At 32.2% G+C, this 12197-nt stretch overlaps 1 protein-coding gene across 1 annotated transcript; it reads right to left on the bottom strand.

Moving 5' to 3' along the window:
* Positions 1-709: 709 nt before the first annotated feature.
* LOC140439469 (uncharacterized) lies at positions 710-3661 on the bottom strand. Its single transcript, XM_072529395.1, has 3 exons — positions 3534-3661; positions 2977-3129; positions 710-2722 (listed from the first exon to the last, which is right to left on the bottom strand). The coding sequence occupies exons 1-3, from the start codon at positions 3558-3560 to the stop codon at positions 710-712; spliced, it is 2193 nt and encodes a 730-aa protein (XP_072385496.1). The 5' UTR covers positions 3561-3661.
* Positions 3662-12197: the final 8536 nt, after the last annotated feature.

Here is a 12197-nt window from a genome sequence, read left to right as displayed (position 1 = left end):
GCTTATATGGTACTAAGAATAAGAACTATTCCATCATCATAGGCATATGAAAATATGCTCTTAAAGTGGCAACTGGGAACTGCAAGGTTCTAGTAAAATATCTATGGAAACTGAATACAATAAAAATTATAATTATGACTCTTTCCTACATATTTGTAATACTTTTTTTATAATTATGTAGTTTAACTTTTTTTTATTTTATTTCAGAATACCTTATGTACTGTGTCCTGTGTCATGAGCAATTGATGAACCTGTCTAGTTCCTCCATGGTATTTTTCTATGTTTCCTAGAGACAACTTATTGTGGAAGGAGTTTACTTATGTGCTTTTGAGGATAACAATGATACTCCTGTTATTCATATCAGCAAAGAAAATGTACCTTTGCAATTGAAAACTGTTGCATATACCTCAGATCGGTAAAATGTGAATACAAAAAGAACATGTTCAACTAATTTGTCTTCCTCAGAAACTGAAGACATAAAAGTTTGCAAATTATTTGCCAAGTTATTTTCTTTACTTAAAATATTATCAGGAAAATAGGATATTTTGAAAAATATACATCATTTGTAATATTTTAGCTTTAATAATCAGTTATGAATGGTACTTACAAGTAAACAACAGATTAAATATCTTAAACTAATGTAAATTATTCTATTAAAACAAAAACATAGGTATACTTAAAGTAGAAACATACTATATTAAAATACAAGCTACTGATTGTCTTTCCATGTATTATGGCCTAGCATTTTTTTGGATGGTATGAATTTTAAGCAACCGCCATTCTTTTCAACTCCTGCTTTGGTTGCCAAAATAGCCTTTGCTGTTGAAGAGTTTAATAAATTCCGTTTGTCACTTTTTATGTTAAACAAATCACTAAATATACGTTCTACACTAGCATTAGAGAATGGCAAAACAAAAAGTAGCTGTAGCGTTTTTTTTAAATTCGGAAATAAAAAAGCATTAGCATCATTTTTTAAATTAAATATTTGAGACCAATATTGCTCACAGTCATCTGAATTTAAATTTAATTTTTCAAAGTCTAATAAAGCGTGTCTTCTCCATTCATTATCTAACTCCTGAATATTAACATATTCTTTTAAAATAGGGAATTGATTAGTTACACATTGTAATGATTTTATTTCAAAGCTTTGTGCAATTTTGGGATCCAATATTGAAATTATTTTATAGATAGGGTCGTTAAAGGTGAATCGATTTTTAATATTACTAACTAACTCTATATAGAATTCTAAAATACATTTAAAAAAACTATCAAATTCTTTTTGGTTCAAATTTGGCTTTTTTTTTAATTCTTTCAAGCTTTCTGTTGCAGCAACTCCTATATAAATATCATGTAAACTAACAAAATTTGTAGGGTTTTCATGGTTAAGTCTAAATATGTCGTTGGTTCTTTTTATTACAGACATCTTTATAAAATTAGAACACAGCGTTCTCAACAGAGTTTCAGTTTGTGGCTGAACCTTACAAAGAAGTGGTTTTTCTGACTGAAAGAGTAAATTGAAATCTGTCATTAGTCCTAAAGAATATGACATAAACTCTAGATACACCGGTGTGAACAAATTTGACATGGTTTCCAACATTGTTTCTGTTGTAATTGACGGGTCTTCAAATACATACTCTGTCAAATATGCTCTAAGTGGCTCATATTGCTCAAGTACTCTATCGACACATTCTTTAATAGATAACCATCTTGTTATGGCTGGAGAGAGTATCTTGTGAATTTTCACTTGAAAAAAATTTTGGAACTCTATAAATTTGTGTCTCCTCAAAGCACTCCTATTAAAATGACTGCCTATGTTCCGTAGCAGATCTTCCACATGCCTAGGTAATTTTAAACAGGCTTTTGATGTAGCTAAATGTGCCATATGACATGAGCATCTAATGCATACTATGTGTGGAAATTCTTCTTTTAACTTGGAAAATACAGAGTTAAACTCTCCAACCATAACATTGGTGGTATCTGATGAAAACCCTACAAAATTAGTCAGTGGAATATTCTTTGAAGTTAAACAGTTCTTTAGAATACCATATAAATCACTAGCTGTTGATCCATGAGCCTCGACAAGATCAAAAAATTGTGTTTTGGTTGAATTATTTTCATAAATTATAGTAGTGAATGCACATTGCTTTTTTACTGAAATATCAGTAGTTTCATCCATAACCAAAGAAAAAAAACATCCTGGCTCCCTTAATTTAATATATAGTTCTTCAAGAAAATTATACCCCAAGTTATTGCAAATAATTGACTTAGCTTTGGTTCGTTTTAAGTGTAATTGTTTAGCAATTTTCGAGTCATAACATATATTTTGAATTAAAGGAGTTAGGGTGTCTACTAATAAAAATGGCAGGTTATTGCTTGCCAACAAGGCACATAACTTTAACTCTGCCGTTTTTACAGCTACATCATCAGCATTTGGTTTATACAATTCAGTGAGTTTAGTATTGCTCGCCACTTTTGTCCAATTTAATTTATGCCTTTCACTTATTGAATGTTTTAGTAATACACTTTTATGAGCTACAATATCACAATCACATACCTTGCAATAGGCGTACTCATTACCCTCAGATGATGGTTGTTTTATTGATTTTTCTAACCAATTCTTAAACTGTGGTACACTTTTCCAAGAGCTGTTAAAAGTCTTCTTTTTTTCACTCTTTGATGCTTTCTCTATTTTTATTTTCTTTTTTGCTGGTGTAGGATCATTCTAAAAATATAATCATAATTTAGATGGTGTAAATCAATAAAATATTAGTCAAAGTCAAATACAAATGTATTTCACTACTGTAGTAGTTTTAAATCTTTCTCATATTATACCTAATTTCTGTAATTATATCTGATATTTGTAGTTTATAGTTTAATTTAATTATATTATCTATATAATTTTAATAAATAAATACGATATGAAGTCTGTGTTTTTATGTAATTTTTATAAAATTATCAATTGCTTCAATACATTACCATAGTATCGCCATTGTCACTCATAATATGAGAATGTGTGGGAGCAGGATAAATAGGGGAGCCTTCAACTTGATGACTGCAACCTGGCTTTTCTACATCAAGTGGTACTGGGGAATCTTTCTGCTTATTTGTCTCTGTTTCCTGATGTTTACTCTAAAAAACAATTTGCTTTATTAAAACACAAAATTTAATTTTAAGAAGCTTAAAAGATCTATACAAAATCTACTGAACTTTTACCTCTCATTCACAGCAGGTATATGTTGGTAATTTTGATTTTTGAAGAAGCATAAAGATATTGTAAACTATATGGTACTTAAAAAAACCAATAAGTACCATTAATTATTGTATAGGAAATGATTTTTTGATGTGAACAAAAAATAATTATTTTAAACTATTGAACATGCATCCTAGAAGGTACAAATTTAGTTATGGTTAATGCTTATGTGATTTCTCTATTATATATATATATATATATATATATATATATATATATATATATATATATATATATATATATATATAAATGATTGTAACTTTTAACTATTTTTTATATTTACCTTAAAACTGAAAAGCCACTTATCCATTTTCTATATATTTTTTAGTTTCTTTGCACAAACACAACACACAAAGTAACAGTTGAAGAAGTACACTTGAATAATTAATTTTTTTTTTCAATTTGTGCCTTATATTTATATATGTAATTTAATGTGAAATCCCTGTAAATACAAATGTGAAGTACCTACCTACTCAAATATATGTGAAACCTTTCCTTCAATGTGTATTGATTGGGTATTGTCAGATAGGGGGATTTTTCTGGTGAGAAATATTTGCTTGGGGAATAACAGGGCACTTTATAGTTAGATTCTTACTACAAAGAATGAAAAATGATTTTAATGTAAATGTTATTTATATTATACAAATGACCTTTTCCTTTTCAGTACCTTTCAATAATTGCTCCCTCCAAATAATGGTGAAATTTTTAAAACAAATTTATTTTTTGGTTTTGAGATATTTAATATGTCTTGGCAGACCTCACCCGCCTACTCCTGTTACTATGGGAAATTGAGATTCATATACTTGTTATGCAGTTTTTTTCGGTTTCTTACAAATTATTACATATATAGAAATTATTACATTTTATGATCTGACAAAGTAAGGAATAGAGATTCCTATAATTTTGTTAGATACACTTCTAGATGTTAACCTATGGTATTATTCTATGGCCTCATGAATGTTGCTGCTGTCAATTCGTTCGAATTATAAAAAAAACAATTCAGAAGAATTTAAACATTGCTGAAAAATATTTGAAAGATTTAGGAATATGACAAAATAAAATATGAGGAAAGCTTTGAACCCTCATTTAGCTTGAGTTGTACAACAACCAGCATTACACTTATCAAATACCCCTATACCAGGCCCATTAGAAATGACCACCAATAAAAAAAAGAAATTGCAAATACTAAAAAAGATAGAAAACGCGATATTTTTGCACATTTTGTCTGTCCTGGTTGTGTATGGAGAACATTGTAGCATGTTGCTCTGAATGCACAGAGAACAATTTGGAGTAAAATTCAAAGTTGTATTTTGAGCAGAGAATTTTTCTGTTTATTGTTATAACCAAATTTGTGTAGGTTAATATTTGTATTTTAATAAAACATCTGTAGGAATTTTGGAAAACATTTGTTTACCAAGTGCTAATAAAAGTTAAACAAAGCAGAAAATTAAAGGTTTTAGATTAATTCCTATATTTTTTGAAAAATAAAACAACAAAAATAGAATAACATAAGGTCCTTAAGTAATAGACACGTAAACCGACAAAATACTTAAAAACATTATGTGAATGTTATCTGAAATTTGTAAGTCATTTAAATTTTGGTCCTGATGGACTCCACAGGTGACTTTTTCAGACCACCCGTCCACTCCCGGGTTAACCCTAAACCACTCTTAATGAAGGTGACTCAGGTGGCCGAAAATCAATTTTTACATGTTGTAAATTTATTTTCGATATAATGCCGCCATAGAATGGAAATTTTCTTCCATAAAGTAATTTTTATTTGCTAAAGTTAATGCTGTATAACTATAAAATGTCAGGTCAGTACAAACATCTTTTTTTAAAGGAAAAAAGAAGACGCGGACTCTTCTTATAAACGTTGTAAGCTGTGGCTTGGCCTTGGCTTTTTCTTTTGCTTAGCTGGATTATGCGAAATTGTGCGATTTTATGAAGGATGCGAAAATTATGCGCTGGGAATTAAATTATGCGCAAATCGCATAATTATGCGCCGATTGGCAACACTGTTACAATGACAACTGACAGGACGTGACAGATGACAGTAAGGACATAAAAATAAGGTTTGTTTGATGTTTGTTGATTGCTTCACACGTTTTACAACACAGCGCATAATTTTGGACAAAATCGCATAATTTTTGACAGGGAGGTGCATCTTTCCATGCCCAGCCATTGGTAACACTGATTTGCGGCAATATTCAGCTTGTACTTTCGGTAAACTCAGCCGCAGTCAACTATATAATTATAAATTTTACATCGAATTAGAATCTATTTTATGTTATAAATTTTATAGTTATAAATTTTTTTTGGCAATTGCTCTTTGATAGATTTTAGCGGATAGGATTTTTACCGAAAGTACATGCTGACATAGCCGCAAATGTCAACAAAGAATTAAAATATTTCCGTTTGGCACTTTGGCAGTGTTAGGATTTTCTTAGAATGCATCTGTTATATGCTTAAAATATAAAGAGAGAAAGCTTTTAAAAAGTACATATCAATTATACTGTTTTATGAATTCTGCAATTTTTAATTTATATGAAACAATAACGAGTAAATATTTGTCTCTCTCGAGATTAATAATTGCAAACATCTATTGCAATCTGCTGGCCTGGCAACTGCTGATTTGACGATTGCCAAATCTATTCCCTAATTTATCAAAGGGAAATTGCGAAAAAAAAATTTCTAATAATTAACTGCAATTAATCTTCAAATAAACAAATATTTACTAATTCTTGTTTTATATAAATCAAAAATTGCAGAATTCATAATATAATATAAACAAAATGTATTTTTCTAAAGCTCATCTAAAGCTTTATCTTTGAACTTTGAAGCATCTATTTCTTCCATTCATTTGCTTGGCCTTAGCTACCAGGGCTATCCGGCTAGGATCTGTGTATTTATACTGAATGTTCAAGAGCCGTATCTAAGGTACATCTAGGCTTAAGCTCATAGCTCTTGAACCTGCAAAAAACTAAAGTAATTCAGAAATACTATATGAAATTGCTCTATTAAAGAATATATTGGGTTTTCATATGCTACCACCTTTAATATAAATTTAGATTCTAGCCAAATCCTTCTAAGATCTAACGGTGTTTCCCTACATTCCGACAAAATAATATGAACTGGAGAGGACCTCATAAATCCCCCGACCACTCTGAGAGCTCTATATTGAACTTTGTCCAGTTTTGTAAGTAAGGAACGGGCACAACCCCCAAGAAAAATCGATCCATAATCAAGGTGTGGTCTAATATAGGCCTTATATAAAATGAGTAAAATAGCAGGATGTGCTCCCCACCAGAGTTCGACACAGGCACCGAATTATATTGACTCCACAGGATGCCCTCAACGTCGTCTTTTCAATTTTGCTTTTCCAAGAAAGGGAACTATCTAAAATAACTCCTAGATGAGAAACTTTCTGTTTCCAATCGAGCAAGATGTTATTTACTAATATTTGAGTGTTCGGAGTGTTATTTCTATTTTTATCAAAAAAATCACTTGACTATTGCTAGATGACAAACACATTCTCATGTCAAGAAGTTTTCCAGATATATTCTCTACTGTGTCATTTAATTTTTCCACCACTTCCAACCAGCTGCAGCCTGAAAGACAATTTATATTTTTGTTGGGTTTGGGAATTAAACAAATTGTTTGCGATTTCCATTGTGTTGGAATATGTTTTTCCCCTTTAAGACATAAATTGAAAATTTGAGCAGAAAATTGATTGCTGACTCTGGAAGATGTTGCAACATAGAAAATGTTATACTATCCTGACCCGGAAGAATATCCCTTCTTTCAAATAAATCCAATGATCGTTTAAAGAAAAGGGTTCACACTCTCTTTCTCAAAGGTGGGTTCTCAAAAACAGGTGGAGTCAATGAGATAAGCATTTCCTCCCCTAGTGAAGAATTGCTGGGAGTTTTCTGACTGAGACTTTAGAGAAGGCCCTATGGAAATTTCTCACTTTCCTCCACATTACTGATATTGGGGTATCAGGAGAGATCGTGGAGCAAAACATGGCAAATGATTTTTTATTTTTGGACTTAAGTTCCTTTTTACAATGTGCCCTAATCTTTTTAAAATTAATAAAGTTCTCTAAAGATGGTTCCTGTTTAAACTTCCTAACTGCTTCCCTCTTTGATTTAATCAAAGCAGAACACTCATCATTCCACCAAGGTATTTGAGGTTTAGAAAATCTAAAACGCTTTTTCTTAGGGATGAACCTATTTGCTGCATCTAATAGCAGGTTCTGAAAATCTGAGTATGAGTGATCAGAAATATTGTGAATATTAGACTTAATGTATAGATTAAATTGCTCCCAATTGGCTTTTTTCATATTAAAGATACTGAGATCTTGAAGAGGGTCATTTATTTGGGTGTTGGTTCTATCTTGCCCATAACACACAAAAAATGGAAAATGATCGCCAGCTCCTATCTCTGAAAAGACTTCCCAAAGGCAGTCCGCAGCTAAACCTGGAGAAGCTATCGCCACGTCTGGAACACTGTTGGAATCAGGAGGTGATATTCTTGTCGCTTCTCCTGTGTTGAGAAAGCACAAGTTATCTTCCTCCAAAAGATCAGAAAGACGATTACGAATCGGATTGTTAGATGATGATCCCCATGAATAATGTTGACAATTCAAGTCACCTATGAAGAAGAAAGGTTTATCACACATTTGGACCAATTCTCTAAAGATCTCCTTGCGGAAACGTATATCTGGTGCCTTATATGAGCCTATAATGAAAAATTGTTCAAATTTAACAACAATAGTCTACCATTCCTCAGACAAGTGAATGTGTGAAATATCCAACCTATCAGCTGCCAGAGACTGATGTATAAGAATAGCTATTCCACCCCATCCATCAATCTTATCATCCCTAAAGCAGTAAAAATTAGGAATATACAACTGTTGCGAAGATTTCAAATGAGTTTGAATTCGACGGTTGACGAGTCGTTTTGAATTTTTACTGCTGATAGTATCTTTGCCATTGTCACTTTTATCAAACATATGAGTGTTTTTGGAATTCCTAACTCATTCATAGCCTTGTAAAGACTTGGCCTTAAGACACTGTCATATGCCGCTTTAAAATCGACAAAAATATGATACATATCTATGTTAAACTCTTGCGCTTTTTCGAGGATCTGTCGTAGTGTAAAGATCTGGTTAATGGTTGAACGTCCACGCCTGAATCCTGCCTGATATTCTCCTAGAAACGTTTCGGTATAAGACTTCAATCTCTCGTGCAAAATGTTTGACAATATCTTGTATGCTGTATTTAGGAGAGTTACTCCGTGGTAATTATTGCATTCCAGTTGGTTTCCCTTTTTGTGTAACGGGCAAATTAAGCCTAAGCTCCATTCTTCAGGAATTTTCTCCTCAGACCAAATTTTACAAACAATTTCTCGCATCACCTTGGTGAGCTGCTCTCCACCGTGCTTAAATAACTCTGCTGGGATGCCATCGCTGCCTGGGGATTTGTGGTTCCTTAGTTTTTCTATAGATGTTTTCATCTACCGAGGGGGATTCCACGAGTTCCTCATTTCAGTATTCCAGCTCTATATTGTTAGTAGGTTCCCCTTCCAGCAACTCTCGAAAGTGCTCTACCCATCGTAACAGGATATTCTCTTTGTTGGTAAGTAAGTTACCTTCCATGGTAAGTAAGCTTTTAAGTATTCTTAAGACCAAAAACATAGATAGTAGAGATCTACAAATTATATCGAATCTGTATCAAAATCAGAAAGCAAGAATAAGGGTCGAAGGAGAACTGACAGAGGAAGTAAGTATACTTAGAGGAGTTCGACAAGGTGCATACTTTCACCACTCTTATTCAACGTCTACAGTGAAGTAATATTTCAAGAAGCTTTATTGGATATTGTGGAAGGTATTTTGGTCAACGGAAATTGCATTAATAATATTAGATATGTGGATGATACGGTCATATTTGCAAGTGACATGGAAGATCTACAGTACATAATACAACATGTATACAATGCATGTGAAAGGTACGGACTGCAAATGAATCTCAAGAAAACGAAATCAATGATATTCTCAAAAAAACCACAAAATGTAGATAACCTGATCATCAATAATACAACGATCGAAAGAGTAACAACATATAAATATTTAGGAACGTGGCTAACCGAAGATGGAGATGAAACAAAAGAAATCAGAGCTAGAATAGAAATGGTAAGAAACACGTTCATAAAATTGAAGAAATTACTTTGCAACCGTAACCTTAATCTAGAGATCCGCAAAAGAATGCTACGTTGTTACGTGTTTTCTACTTTACTATACGGCATGGAAGCGTGGACAATAAAACAGTCTGAAATCAAAAAATTAAACTCCTTTGAGATGTGGTGCTACGGGAGAATCCACAGAATATCGTGGACTGAAAAAGTAACTAATATAGAGGTGTTACAAAGAATGAAGAAAGAATGTGAAGTCATAAAAACTGTTAAAATTAGAAAGATTCAACATGTGGCATATAATGAGGGGCGAGAAGTACGTATTACTTAGATTAATTATGCAAGGGAAGATACAAGGGAAGAGAAACCCAGGACGACGCAAAATATCCTGGCTAAGAAATTTGAGAGAGTGGTTCGGTTGCAGCTCATTAGAATTATTCAGAAGCGCGGCCAATAAAATTAAAATAGCGATGATGATTTTCAACCTCCGATAGGAGAAGGAACCTGAAGAAGAAGAAGTTACCTTCCTTATCATTACAATGGTTGATTCTCGGTTTGAATTCTTTTCTAATAATATTTATTTGATGATAGAACTTTCTTGTTTCTCCGTGACTCATATGGCTTTCGAGCCGTTCTAATATGTCATTTTCCGAGTCTCGTTTCTTTTTTCGGTGTGTGCGTTTTTCCTCTCTCCAAGTTTTTGTATCTATCTATTGTTGTCCTAGTTTTCCGTTGTTTTTTTAAGCCCTTTTCTCTTTTCGGACTATTCGGATTGCCGAATATAGGCCTCTCCTAATTCTCGCCATTCATCTCTGTTGTTTGCAAGACGTTTCCACATTGGCCCTGCAGTTCTTTTAATATCGTCGCTCCATCGCATTTGCGGTCTTCCTTGTGGTGTTTTGGCTTCATATGGCCGCCAATTCCCGATTTTTTTATTCCATCGGCCATCCGTAAGACGTTCGTTATGTCCAGCCCATTTCCATTTCAGTTTAGCTGCCAGTTCGACAGCATCTTTTACTTTTGTTCTATTACGAAAGTTTTCATTGGTTTTATGGTCTTTGAGTGAGATACCCAGCATCTGTCGTTCCATAGCTCTTTCCGTTCTACAGTAGTAGAACAATAGCTCTTTCCGTTGTTGCATGGTCCTAAATGCCTCGTTCTTCTCATCTGTTATTTTTTTGCAGTCTTGGTCGAACCAGTCGTTTCTTTCTTGGGTTCGGGATATTCCCAATGTGCTTTCGGCTGCTAATTTCAGAGCCTCTTTGCAGTTGTTCCACATTTCCGTGCTTGACTGGTCGACTGCCCAGGTGTGTTTCTGGTGACTGGAACTGTTTATCTGTGTTTTCATTTTTTAGTATATGTAAATTATATTTTACTTGTCTAGTGCCCCTTTCTTTCTTGACATTGGAAATTCTTTGTCATAACTTGGCCCCTACCATGAAGTGATCTGAGTCAATATTTGCGCCTCTGTAACTTCTGACGTCCATTAGGTTTGTAAAGTGCCTTCTGACAATTATAACATGGTCAATTTGATTTGTTGTGTGTCCATTTGGTGATATCCAAGTTACTTTATGTAACGTCGTGAAGGCTGTGTTTACCAATATAATCTTAGTAGCTTATCTATTTTCCAATCTGGGCGTTCATATCTCCAATAATTATTTTAATATCGTTTTTGGCACAGTTATCATATGCTCTTTCGAGGTCTTCGTAGAATAGATCTTTAATTTCTTCGTCTTTTGACTCGGTTGGCGCGTGCACGTTGATCAGACATATGTTGAAAAATTTTCCTTTTATTCGTAGGATGCATAACCGAGCATTTATGGCTTTAAAACCAATAATAAAATTTTTGATTTTCTTTGATATTAGGAACTGATGTCGGTTCGGGTTGCAGCTGTAATATATATCATGTTCTTTTTTCTGCATAATGCCGGTTCCTGTCCATCTCATCTCTTGAATGGCTGCAATGTCTATTCTGTATTTTAGGAGTTGAGTCGTTTTGCTCGATGGGTCAATAAAACAATGTCGTGATCTGTATATATATATATATATATATATATATATATATATATATATATATATATATATATATATATATATATATATAATTAATATGTATTAATATATGTAATTAATATTATTAGTATTAAATTAAATGTATCGTTTCAAGAACAAAATATGATTGACTCATAATTTGAAATGACAGTTGGTATTTCAGATTTTTTTCCTAGATTTAAATCTAAACTAACATAAAGCTTTAAATTATTTTTCTTATATTAAATCTTAATCTAAAATTACAGTAAACAATATTATTAATTATATTAATTGTAATAATATGTTTAGCATTATTAATTAAACGTATCGTTCCAAGAACAAAATATCATTGAAATGTCAGATGTTCAGATTTCTTTCCTTTTAAATAATATTTTTAAAATTAAATAAAATATCTTTATTATTTAAGTCAATATTTATATTTTAAACAAACTATATTATATTAAAATATTCCAATAACATAACACTATTATGTTTGCTTTTAACGCCACCTACTAACTTATTAACAAAGCATGCGTTGTTTACTTCTGACAGACCGGTCAAATTCAGACGAGGTATTAAATTAATAATATAATATAAATAAATATCATTTGATAGTAAATTTATTTCTTATATAAACTAAATAAAAAAACTAAATAAAACTAAATAAATGTTTAAAAATAATGATTATATTTACTTATATGCAATTAAAACGAGAAGTGTC

The sequence above is a fragment of the Diabrotica undecimpunctata genome, chromosome 4 (assembly GCF_040954645.1).
Source record: "Diabrotica undecimpunctata isolate CICGRU chromosome 4, icDiaUnde3, whole genome shotgun sequence".
Classification (NCBI taxonomy): Eukaryota; Metazoa; Arthropoda; class Insecta; order Coleoptera; family Chrysomelidae; genus Diabrotica; species Diabrotica undecimpunctata.
This window is presented reverse-complemented; position numbering and strand designations above follow the sequence as displayed.